The sequence below is a fragment of the Vombatus ursinus genome, unplaced genomic scaffold (assembly GCF_900497805.2).
Source record: "Vombatus ursinus unplaced genomic scaffold, bare-nosed wombat genome assembly UNPS02014841.1, whole genome shotgun sequence".
Lineage (NCBI taxonomy): Eukaryota > Metazoa > Chordata > Mammalia > Diprotodontia > Vombatidae > Vombatus > Vombatus ursinus.
Genome location: NW_020954619.1, coordinates 11,421,554 through 11,435,277, shown reverse-complemented (window position 1 = coordinate 11,435,277; position 13,724 = coordinate 11,421,554). Strand labels below are relative to the sequence as shown.

At 35.3% G+C, this 13,724-nt stretch overlaps 1 protein-coding gene across 2 annotated transcripts in view; it reads right to left on the bottom strand.

The window, feature by feature from the left end:
* Positions 1-13,724, bottom strand: part of ESF1 (ESF1 nucleolar pre-rRNA processing protein homolog) — a 98,683-nt gene that overhangs the window by 54,195 nt on the left and 30,764 nt on the right. For both annotated transcript variants that reach the window (XM_027840390.1, XM_027840391.1), the window contains exon 9: positions 4,647-4,808. In XM_027840390.1, coding sequence (XP_027696191.1) covers positions 4,647-4,808 — 162 coding nt within the window. The remainder of the gene's footprint in view (positions 1-4,646; positions 4,809-13,724) is intronic.

The window sequence follows — 13,724 nt, the reverse complement described above, 5'->3', positions numbered from 1 at the left end:
GTCTCGTGATGGAAAATGTTATCCACATCCAAAGAAAGAACTATGGAGTTGAATGCAGATCGAAGCATACTATTTGCTATTTTTTTCTTCGATTTTCTTTTGTTTCCTCTTTCCTGTGGTTCCTCCTATTGGTTCTAATTCTTCCTTACAACATGGCTAATGTGAAAATATGTTTAATAGGAATGTATATGTACAGCCTCTATCAGGGGGAGGAAGGGGGGGAAAATTTAAAACTCAAAAGCTTATGGAAATGATTGTTGACAAATCAAAGTAAATTAATAAATTTTTTTAAAAAAAGAGTCCATTTTCATCAGCCACTAACAGTACAAAAATCATATCCCATCTTTGTACTTTTGTATAGGAGTCCCTCCTCACCTTCTACTCTTAAAACTCCTAGCTTCCTTCGAAACTTAGCTCAGACATCACCTCCAAGGCAAAAATTCTCCTCCTACACGATACTTATCCTGCTCATTATTACTGATCTATATCTCTGCTGAAAAAGTCTTAAAGGCAGCATGGCATAGTGAATATAGTGGAGTCAAAAGGACCTGGTTAAATTCTACCTTTGTACATCCTGTATTTATAGCCACAAAGAAATAATTTACCCTTTTGGCCTCAATTTCCTCACCCATAAAATAGGGATAATAATACCCAGGGTAGCTGGCCTATAGGGTTGTGGGGCTCCAATGAGATTATGAAAATAAAGTTTTTTTCTTTCAATTAAACAATATCAGTTATTATTACATATAATATGTTCCCTTGTAGAATGTAAGCTACCTTTTGTCTTTATAAAGCACGTCAAGCTGCAAATAGCACAGTTCTTAACCATAAAAGGAGCTTAACAAATGTTCACTGAATACCTGGATGGGGCTATCTATCTAGCCTTTGATTGAATAATATAAGATGGTATAATGGTATAAGTAACAGACTGGGTAGCAGGAACACTGGATTCCCAATCTGTCACTAACTAGTTTCTCATTTGTCAATTGAGGTGACTGGCCTGGGAAATTTCTATGGTCTGTTTCAGGCATTCTGTGCTCTTTAAGCATGAATACTAGGGAATTTATGACAGTTATCCAGCAACAGAATATGTTGATTTTTACAAAGTTCTTTCTTATGTAGGGAGAGGCAGCATGGTTTAGTGGATAGAAAGCTGCCATCCTGAAGCTAGAAAGAACAGGATTTGAGACTTGCCTTTGACATATACTGGCTGGGCAACCCTAGGAAAGTCACCTAACTTTTGTTGCAGAGAAGGTGATAACTTACATTGCTAGAGGGAGCTTCCTCACCTACCTAGGAGTTCCCTATATCAAAGAAACCACAAATCTAGTTCTCCTACTCCCTTTTTTATATAAAGCTGAAATCTATCTCCTTCTAATTTACATTTATTGTTTTCTACTTGTTTCTTTTCAAACAAAATAGAACAAGTTTCCTTTCTCTTCTAACATGACAGTACTCAAATATTTTAAAACTATCATATCTTCCCTTACACTTTTTTTCCAGACTTCAGTCAATTCTTACCTACAGTACTGTATTTCATTTTCTTAGCCTTGCATTTATTTCCCCAAAGTACAAAATACTAAATTATCCTAATATCCTAAGTCCTCAATGCTACATAGAATAACAATTTTGGTACAATTGCCATAATTAATATTTGCTAACTCTAATATGTACATGCTAAAATAAATACTAATCTACTTATTTCCAGAATAAAAACTACCAAAGCAAAAGTTGTGTTTTTATTGTAAAAAATATTATGGAGTTATATGCTGCAATCTAAAAAGAATATACAATTATCTTTCTATAAACTAGTCAGTACTAAGGAAATAAGCACTTATTTAAAAAAAAGCATAATCTACTAAAGCAGGATTGCTGATTGGTTAAAAAAATATGTTTGTTGATCTGCTTGTGCTTGGAAAACTGTGTAACATAAATCAAAAACATAGCAATGGGTTTTATTTCTGTACTCCTCCATTTAGCCTAAACATGTTTTTCATTGTATTAGAATGGCATTAATTTTATAGAACTATAGATTTAGAGTAGGAAAGGATCCTAGGTTATCCAGTTCAATAATCTAATTTTATTTTTTTACTTATTTATTTTTATTTTTGGTTAGGTAATGGGGTTAAGTAACTTGCCCAGGGTCACACAGCTATTCAGTGTTATGTGTCTGAGGCTGGATTTGAACTCAGGTCCTCCTTAATCCAGAGCTGGTGCTCTATCCACTGCACCACCTAGCTGCCCCAATAATCTCATTTTATAGATGAGGAAACTGAATCCAGGCTAAGGTACTGTCTGTGTAACCTTGGCACGTCAATCCACCCTTATGGACTTAAAGCCAGATCCTCTAACTCCAAATTCACTGCTTTTTCTGTTCTTCCATTTTGTTGCTTGTTCAGTCATTTTTCAGTTGTGTTTGACTCTTTGTGACCTCATTTGGGGTTTTCTTGGCAAAAATATTGGAGTGGTTTGCCATCTCCTTCTCCAACTCATTTTAGTTGAGGAAACTGAGGCAGACAGGGTTAGCCCGGAGTTACACAGTTACTAAGTGTCTGAAGCCAGATCAGGAAGATGAATCTTCCTGATTCCAGGCCCAGTGCTCTAGCCACTATGCACCTAGCTACCTGATTTTCCATGCTAACTCTCAAATAAAAAAAGACGGTTGAAATGGCAATAATCACTTATGGTATATTTATTTAGATATTCACAGCACACTTAAGATACAAATCCACTTAGGACAAGGAAGAAAGTCAGTCTAAAACAGTAAAATCATTTGAAATAAAGAGCACTTTTTAAAAAAATGAAAGTTTTATTACTTTCAACCAGAATCAAGGACCTACTTTTGCTAACACATAAAAATGATTACACTATTATCCAAAAAAAAAAAAAAAAAAAAAAGAGTCCAAACAGAACCAAAAGAGATATTAGTACATTCCAGGCCAAAAGAAACAAAGGTTCAAAGATTTTAGAGCTAAGAGGCACCTTGAAGTCACTTTGTCTAACCTCATTTGCTGAGGTAGCTAGGTGCTAGGTACCACAGGGAATAGAGAGTAGGCCTGGAGTCAGGAAGATCTGAGTGCAAATCTGGCATCAGACACTAGTTGTGTGACCTTAAACAAGTCACTTAAGTTGTTTGCCTGTTTCCTCAACTGAAAAAAGGAGATTAGCACAGTGCTTGGCACACAATAAGCACTATAAAAATGCTAGTTATTGTTATGATTATTACTATTGATGATGATCTCAGAGAATGAAAATGCCCAACGTCATAGTTCTTTTACTACTTAATTTGAGATTTTATCAGTGTGTACAACTCCAGATATGGGAAAATTCTCTACTAACATGAAGCTGACCTGTCATTTAGTCATAACTTTATAAAGAAATCCTAGGGATTTATATAAGGCATAGAGAAATAAAATGAGTTGTAACGAGTCACAAAGATAGTGTGTCATAGGTGGAACTTGAATTCAGGTCTTCCTAAAACCAAGTTCATCATCTATCTACTAAAAGCATGTTGCTTCTTTTTAATATCACATTAGTAATTAACAGTTATTTCAAATAAATGTTCTTTTTCTCTAAATCTAAAAATCTACTCAGGTTTGTGAAATTCAGTATGAAAAAAAAAATTTTTTAGGTAGGTACATACATAGTTCTCCCTGGATTACTCTTTCCAGCACTGGTTGCACTTTTGCTGGCTGTGGTGGGAGATGTTGGAATACTTCTTGCTACTTCTATGCCACCTCCATGCCCACCATCACTCCTCCTTTGAGGTTCATTTGAACTGTGTTTATTATCCAAGCAAATATCTGGTAGCTTTTGTCTACAGACCTTCAGAACACTCTTGATTCTTTCTCAATGAATTCAGTGTCTGGCTCATAGTCTTTCTTTCCTCCATAACTCCTGCTTCCATGACTCCTTAACTCTTTCTTAACCCTCACACTCATTCAATGGTCAAGTATTTGCATTAACTTCCTTCTCTACTCTGACAATGCTACCATCCTGGTTCAGGCCCTCATCACCTCATGCCTAGACTATTATAACACCCTGCTGGTGGGTCTGACTGTCTCAGTCTTTCCCTACTCCAATCTATCTACCACTAAGCTGTCTAAATGATCTTCCTAAAACTCAGTTCTGACCATAAACTACAGCGGCTCTCTATTACCTCCAGAATCAAATATAAAATCCTCTGTTTGGCTTTCAAAGACTTTCACAACCCAATCCCTTTCTACCTTTCCAGTCTTCTTACACTTTACTCAATCCCATGTACTCTGAGCTCCAGTGATATTGATTGGTTCCATGCACATGACATTCTATGTCCCAACCTCGAGCATTAATTTCATCGGCACGTTCCCATGCCTGGAACTTTCTCCTTCCTCATCTCCACTGTTCATTCAAGTTTCAGCTAAAATGCCACCTTCTGCAAAAAGCTTTTCCCAGTCCTACTTCATCATAGAGCTTTCCCTCTGGGAGTATACCTGATTGATAATGTACATATTATCTATAAATAATTGGTTACATGCTATCTCCCTCATTACACTGTGAGCTCCTTGAGACAAGGCCTGCTTTTGCCTTTTTTTGTGGCCCCAGCATTAAGCACAAATACCTAGCATATATCAGGGGCTAAAGAAATGCTAGTTGACTTAACTTACCTGGAACCCATTTAATTTCCATTTCCATGTCATTGTCTTTGGATTTCTTTTCTTTTTCTTGAATAAGCTGCAAAAGTTGCCTGTACTTTGTAATTTGTTCATCATCATCCTTTTGGCTCTTTTTAGATCTGACATCTTCTGCCCCACTGATTTCATCACCACCTAATAAAGAAACAATTTAGCTTAACACATTCATTAAAAATGACAACAACAACAACAATAACCCATGAGATAAAATGAATATTGATTATTAACCCAGATTCAAAAGAAGCATGTTAAGTATTGCTCTATATGCAAAGTACAGAATCTTTCAACCAGCATTTGCTACCATAAATCCCCAATAAAAGAACCCTTCCAAACTTAAGAAGGTCAATCTAGTTCGGCAGCTATGATTAAATGAAGACTAATTAATTTCATATAAAGCTAGCATTATCACGTCATATTATTTCAAAATTTCTACTTTCTTCATTAAATAAAAAAAATTACAACTACTAAATACAGGCTGTGAAATAATATACCTATTTATACTCTACAACCAAAATAACTCACATCTCTTCACTCTCAACCACACAAAACTTTCTACAATTTTTTTTTTTGCTTTTTGGCTAGGCAATGGGGTCAAGTGACTTGCCCAGGGTCACACAGCTAGTAAATGCCAAGTGTCTGAGGCTGGATTTGAACTCAGGTCCTCCTGACTCCAGGGCCAGTGCTATATCCACTGTGCCACCTACCTGCCCCCTACCATTATTTTTTAAATAAAGTTTTAAAACTGATTTTTGAAAAGTAACTAAACCTGATATTTCTGGATGCATCATAAATCACAATTAAGTGTGCTCTACTGGAAGTATCCCTGAATTTGTTTTGCTTGTAGAACTCACTATATGACTCAGATATTAGAACTTAAATCTTTCTGTGACACATTTTTTTTCACCAGTAAAATAAAGAAGTTAGCCTAGATTTCATTCCCTTTGTGTTAATTGAAATTTTTGGCATTCTGGTGAAGCCTTTGTAGATCCTTCTTCAGATTTTTAAAGATGTATAAAATAACAGGATTAAAAGTGAAATCAATTATATAAGCTATAGTCATCAAAATATTTTAAAAAACAAACCAAAGATCACAGATTAAGAACCATGGGATTAGATAATTTCTAAGGTTCAAATTTCTACAATTTTATGTGATGTTCGTAAATATTTGATTATATTCAATGATATTTCAGATGTTTGTGGTTGGAAAATGGGCAGGATTTTGAATCATATACCAACAGTTATGCAAACATATGCATTTTTGTAAATTTGACCCATTAAAAGTTTCTTCAAATTTGGTAAGGAATGGGGGAAAAAAAAGGAAGCATAAGAAAAACATAATAATATTTCAAATCTACTATCTATTACCAAAAGTAAGCCAGGCCTAAAGAAATTAGGGTGTTAAAGACATAATCCATCAAATTCACATTTCAATAGATTAGATGACAGAGTAATATTCTGTCAACCAGCCATTTAGCATTTATTATGTGCCTACTAGGTGTTAGACAATATGCTAAGCACTGGGGATACAAAGAAAGGCAAAAAAAAACAGTCCCTGCTTTCAAGAAGCTCAGAGACTACTACAGGAAGGAGACAACATACAAACAGCTATGCACAGACAGGAAGCATACAGGGTGGGAGATGATTTCACAAGGAAGCCACTAGCATTAAGTGGGAATGGGGAAGGATTCTTGTAGATGGGACTTAGGCTGGAACTTGAAGGAAACCAGGGAAGCTAGGAGATAGAGAAGAGGAGGAAGATGACAGAGGTTCAGGCATGGGGTACAACAAATGAAAATGCCCAGAACAAGGAGATGGAGTGTCCTGAGAAACAGCAAGGATGACAGTGTTACAGTATCACAGAGTACGTGGGGGTAGAGTACAAGGTGTAAGATGACTAGAAAGGTAGAAAAGAGCCAAAGACAGGATTTCATATTTGATCCTGGAGGTACAACAGTGCATTATTTTTGTAGCACAGTTATGTTACAGACTATGCTACAGAAGTCTTGTTACATTATGCTACAAATTTTAAACATTTGATACAATTTACAATTTCTCCATCTGGCCCAAGGGTCTTTCTCTTTGGTAGGTAATTTACAATTTGCTAAATTCTGTTCTGAGACTAGGTTAAGATTTCTAATCCATCTTTTATTAGTCTGATATTTTAAATTATTAGATACTTGTCAACTTCTTTTGAATTCTCAGTTTTGCTGGCAAATAATAGTTTATAGAAGTTTATGATAATTTTTTATTTTCTTATTCTGTGAATTCACATTGATCAGTTCTTATTTTCCTTATCTGATTTTGGTAATTTGTTTTTCAGGTTCCCCAAAAAACTATCTTTTAAGTTCTATAGTCTTTTGGTATGTCATCTCATTGTTATCATTCTTTTTAATATAATTATGGATTGTTCCTATGATTTATTCTTTGATTCACTCACTAATGAGGATGTTGGAACTAGAGACCTATGGCCCTGGATCAAGGAGATTCCTATCCAACATGCTGTTTAATTCAGATGTCCAACTACCATTACATTCTGCTTTTACATTAGACGCAAGGGGTGCAACTATGCATTTCTCCTTAATAGGCAGCACAATGAATAGAGTCTGAAATTCATTTGGAGTCAGAGAGACTTGAATTTGAATTCTCCCACAAATTATAGTTGTGTGTCATTGTCAGCCTCAGTTCCTCATCTCTAAAAAATGTGGGTAATAACAGAAACAACCTCACAGGTTGTTACAAGAATCAAATGAGATAATATATGTAAAGTGCTCAAAGTGCTATATCAATGTTAGCTATTATTATTATTAATAGTAGTAGTAATATATTCCTTGTGATGTTCAGGAAAAAAAGATGGGTAAACATGGGGGAAAGTAAGAACGTAGGCAAATGTATTCAGCCCCCGAGTTTGATGGCAGAAAGGAGATAAAAGGACATCTCCTTAATTTGGTATATGAGAACTGAGCCCCAAGACAGAGAGATAAAAGAAGTTGCTCTTACTATGGAGATATTGGATGAGAAGGAATTTGAGATCTGATAGTTAGCAAACCTGTTTTCTAATGGGCTCTCTGTTCTAGTTTGAAAATAAAGTAAGCAGATAAGGATTCATTTTGGTTAATTTGTGTAACTTGGCAAGATCTCCTCTTCCCAAATCCATAAAATAAGGTGCTGCCAGATTCCAAACAAGTATTACAAAAAACTGCGTGCAATAACCATTAGAAAAAAAGCTGGTACGTATAAAAATCGTGTTCCTAAACTCCCACTGTGATTCCCCAGGTCAAAAACATAAATTAATGTCTTGGATTCAAACACTTAAAACAAAAGACTTTTTGAACTGAGTGAATATCCCCAATAAAAGAAAATTCAGAAGCAGTGTAATGGAAACATACCAAGCTATGATCTGTGGCTAAAAGGTTCCTAAAAAATATCTGACAATATGAAGTATTACATTATATAACATCGATAGTAGCAGATTTTTCTTCTTTAAATTCTAAAAAAGTAACATTTTTCTAAAAAATGGGCAAAAGAAAATGCTTACAAATATTTTTACAGATTTTTCAAAAAATGAATAAAAACTAGTCTAGGACATTCTTTCCATCCTATCATACTTTTACATTTCCATTCAAACAGCTGAAATCCATTTTTTTTCTGTTTGTGCCTAGTGCCACAATAATAATGTTGGATGGAATCCTGTCATGTATCCCATAACTTGATGGATAAAACATCAGGAACACATTAACAAAATGGCAATGTATTTCTTTCTATTAAAAGCTCATTTCTGAAAACATAATTAGAAGCAAGATCCTTCCAGGTTGAAATTTTAGTGGCAAGTCTCTGATGGCCTACTTTAAATTGATTTTTTCCAGTAATAAAACTTTATTTTCTGAACCTCTGAAGTGTGGGGTAACTCATATAAAGGCATATTTTTCTCTAATGCAAGGGTTTAGTACATGTGAAGGGTATTTTATTTTTATAATCAAATAAGTTGAATATTCCAGCTATGGTATCATTAAAAACACCAACTTTAACTTCTAGGTGCTTAAGAACATTGAAGTAAGTATCTAATTAATTTGATTATATTTAAGATAAAGTATGCTGTTGAAAATTTTATGTATTGCATACTTCTATGACATAGTGATTTCATTGATATGGGTACTCTTTTCACCAGTATAGACTGAAATCACTCCATGCTTTTCTATCCTACACAATTCTCATCTATGACATCTTATAAATCCTTTAGAGAATCTCCCCAACATGCTGGGAACCTTCCCTTTAGTTCTTTTAATTTTTCATGAATACCTGTAAGGCACTCAAATTGTCCATCTGTCATTCCTATATCCAACTGCTGAAAATCTAACTTTTCTGGTGATGCACGCTTTTGATGATAGATGTCATACCACTCTTTAAACAGTAATTATTCTTGAAAATAAGCCGCATCAAAAAATTGGAAATTGAGGGGATACCCATCATTTGGGGATTGGCTGAACAAGTTGTAGTATATGATCATGATGAAATACTTCTGTGCTAAAAGAAATGACAAGCAGAATGGTTTCAGAAGATTTATATGAACTGATGCAAGTGAAATGAGCAGAACCAGAAGAACACTGTACACAGTATGAACAATATTATACAAAGATCACCTGTTAATGACTTAGCTATTATGAGTAATACAATAATCTAAGACAATTCTGAAGGGCTTATGATGAAAAAAATGCTATATTCCTCCAGACAAAGATCTGATGGGAGTCTGAATACAGATCAAAGTATATTTTTCTTAATTTTTGTTATTTTTCTTTTTGGTCTGTGTTTTCTTTTGCAACATGGCCGATATGAATATATGTTTTGAGTGACTGCACCTGTATAATCTATATCAAACTGCTTACGGTCTGATGGAGGGGGAGGGGATGGAGGGAGAGAACTTGGAACTCAAAATTTTAAAAAACAAATATTAAAAATTGTCTTTCATGTAATTAGAAGAAAAATAAAGTATACAATTTTAAAAAAAAAGTTGCATCCTTAAACTCACCATGCATCTCTCTAATGTCCTTTTTTGTCCTGAAATCCTGATGCTAATTATGATTACATGATGTATTATCATTAGGAGAATACTGGTATTTAAAAACAGAAAAACTGTCACGACAGCAGCTTAGGATCATTAAAAATACCCTGCAATTTCCCAAATGAAACCCAGCTAAGTAACTACATACAATGACCAACCTTATAAGCTGCCTGTCTGAGTACATGCTGTAATTAGAGCAGTATGGGTTTTTTATTCTCTGGTACAAGGCCTATGCTATTCTCATTTCCTAAGAGTCTCTCAGAAATTATCATGCATATTTTTGGCATTTACTCATGTGGGTGGGTATACTTTTTCCCTGAAAGAAAAGGCATGTTCCTTGAAGGAAGGCATAATTTTATTTTTGTCTTTCTATCACCAATCCCTAGCAATGTCTGGCATATAGTAAAGCTCTCATTAATTATGAGCTGAATGAATGCATTTTATTTACTTTTACCCCCAAATAAAGACTAATTCTGGCTACACCATTTCTTTGAAAAGAGTATAGATCTCGCTTAGGATTCTCTACTACTAGGCCTGACAGAGTCAACACAGTGCCACCCATAAGCACTATCATCTGGAGAGTGATACCACTAATAGGGAGTCCCTTTCTATTTCCAAGTTGTATAGAATATCCTCCGTGGCAGTGGCAAATATCTTTGGTGAGTATGTTTCCATGGTTTACGTGCTGCATTATGATAATCAACGGATCACTGACTGAAGGTTCCTCCCTACCCCCCACGGCATCTGTCAAAAATTCTATTTAATTTAAACAAAGTTGTGGCAGATACCTTGTTTAAGGAAAATCTATTAAGGCTGCATTTACCCTACACTACATCAAGTACTTTTTTAGGGGAAAATTAACAAACCAATACAGAGTGATGTTATGTTCACAACATCTCATTAAGTGAAACAGTTATGGAGATGTGGTCTTCTGTGGAAATCAATTTAAGTCTCCTTATTTTTTTCATGTCTTCTTTAAGGATCCCTCTGATATGTGCAGAGGTTATTTATGTGCAAGGATTTTATAGAAATGGGAAAGTAGGAATGTGATAACAGTTTCTATCTTCTAAATCTTCTTTTTTTCTGGTATAAATGCTGTGTGTGTGTGTGTGTGTGATATTTTCCATGTGGAGTAGTGTGGAATATTCCACTCTTTGTGCTATCATGAACCTTTAAATGGTGTCATCTACAGCATGAATTTCTTCAGTATGTAGTTGTCCAGGTCAAGCTAATACCCCTTTCTGCTTTCATGTTCTTGTTCTTAAAAAGCACTAAGAGAAGCAGCATGATAGTGGAAAGAGATTCAACTCCAAGTAAGAAAGACTTGGGATCAACTCCCACCTCTGATAAACAGTGACTGTGACCCTGGGCAAGTTACTTAATTTCCCAGTACAACTCTTGAAGACAACTTGCAGAGAAGATACTGATCTGCACTGGAGGAGGAAATTCATCATTGGAAGCTCCCCTTACACTGATGAAATCAGTTTAAGGAAATAAAAAAAAAAACCATACCACTGCCTCAAAATGTATAATGGGTACACTTAAGGTGACAGTAGTCAAAATTCAACGATTCCCCTCTTAGAGCTGATGAGACATCTTGCCACAGAAACGTTTAGTAGAGCTGTTCCAATTCAGATTTATTTATTGCTCTCCTTCCAGTTTCAACTATAAATCACTCTCTGTATGATTTAGTCCAATTAGAGTGCATGTCAAGTTCTCTGCAGGCTTTTTCCCTCAACTACTTTTCACTATTTTGTGAGGCAATACGGCTTGTAATTGTCTTTCAACTTCATGATGGCTTTTAAATGGGGTTGTATTCTAAACTAGTGTTGCCTTTGGCTTGCATGTCTCTCTTCCTGGCAAAGATTTTGAATATTTGCTAGCTGAGATAGTTTGATTTCCAGGCCCTTTCAGCCTCACTGGGGCTCCTGTGGACAGTTAAAATTTTCCAAGAATTAGAGATGGACTCACTGTCTTTTCTTTTATTCTTTTCTCATTTTTCAGAGTTAACAACTTGCTTACATATAATGGAATTAGTGTCGCTGCAATGCTTAGAGAATAATAATCACACTTTTGTCTTCTAATTTGGTATTAATATGCTACTTCGCCTTCTATTTTGGTACCGATTTTGACTTTTGCCCGATAACCAAAGATCTGACCCACTAAACAAAGAATGCAATTTCTGAAATGACTCCTAAGTTAGGTGGTAAGAAGTCATTTTCTGTTAATTAAGACATAGTTAATATAGGTTTGTTTTTCTTTTCCAGTGTGTAATAGAGAAAGAGTGAGAGAGTGAGAGAGAGAGAGAGAGAATGGTGCTTCACCAGAGTCAGAGTTTCCTGACTCTTTCCAAAGAAATGAAATTTCTGAGTAGTTGATAAGCCTTTTGGCCTTTTTTCATTTCTCAATCCTGAACAAATTTTCCAACATAGTTTTTTGCCATCCTTCCCTGTGCCTACTTTCCAAGTGAAGTTACTAAGTATCAAGTTATGCTGACATTCCTGAATATCTTGCCAAGTTCTCTGAGGAATATCTGTACTTCCTTATCCTCTGCAAGAGATATTGGTGCTATGTTTGTCTTCATAACAGTTTGTGTATTTATAACCAAGATGCCAAAATATTCTACAAAATATTGTTTCCTATAGGCTTATCATGAAACCTCTTCCAACACTTCTATTCACCTCTCTCATGGCAACCTGCAACTTATCCTTCTATTTTAATTGAAACATTTTCATGTCTTCTGGTTTTCTTTATACAAAGAATATCAATAAAGCTGTGATTTGGTTATGCCAGATAAACTAATTGGTTCACTTAAAATCTTACCCTGACAACTTGATAACAGTGGTATCCTTGAATCTTAAAAAGAATATCAGTGATGGATAAGTTCTGATAGGTTCTGCTCAAGTGAAAAGGTTTTGAGTATGTACTAGGTAACAGTTTATAATTGCTGTCCAAGGACTGGCATAACTCAGTATTGGTCTAGCTAATCTCCAGAAGCATGACCATGAAATAATGACTTTTTCGGCCCACAACAGCCCAATTAAACAAAAAGACAAAAAAGCTCATAAATCCGATGTCATAGTCTTTTGCTTCTGCAATAATGGTGATGGAATGAAAATAGAGGGAGCAGAAAGTACTGAACACTATACATATATTACATTGTTGTCAGTTTGGACAATATTTGTCCAATGATCAACAAGTGGATATGTTATTAAATGAATGGAATCACATATCGTTACCTAAGTTTTTAAAAATTTTGCTAAGCAGAGATGCTAAAAATTTAGTCAAATGAATGATCAATTAAAAAAAAAGATACTAATGTTAAAATTTTCCTAGTTATTTGCTTCTTGTTGCATTGCTAGCAACAGATGCACCAAATCTCTTGTACCAATATATGTGAAAAACAATATAACCTAGAATGTCACCACCTATCTTAGACTACAAGTCTTGGAAAGAGTTTAGAGTTGGGAGGCACCTTGGAAGCTGCTGTGTTCAATCCTCTCATTTTACAGAAGAAGAACCCATAGCACACAAGGGTTAAGTAACCTGCCCACTGTTATACAACCAAGCTGAGATCTGACCCCAGATCCTCTTATCTCTTTCCATCATACAACGCTGTGTCCTTGTCTGTGATATAATGAGAAGTGTACTGGTTTTAGAGTCAACAGACCTGAACTGGAAGTGGAGCTCTGCCCCTATTCACTACTTGAATAAATTTGGGCAGCTTACTTCAGTGGTGAACTTCTGAGTTTACTCAACGGTAATAGGAGGGGATGGAAGTATATGATTGCTAAGGCGTCTCTCTCTCTCTCTCTCTCTCTCTCTCTCCCCCACTCTCTTTTAAATCCTAGGATCCATTTGGAGTTCTCATTAATTGATAATACAGCAGCATAACGTGAAACATAAAAAGTAGACTCAGGATAGTTGTTTAACATATTCTCTTATACACCTGTGAGAAAAAAGGGTCCAAGTTTATTTGAATAAATACCTAGGCT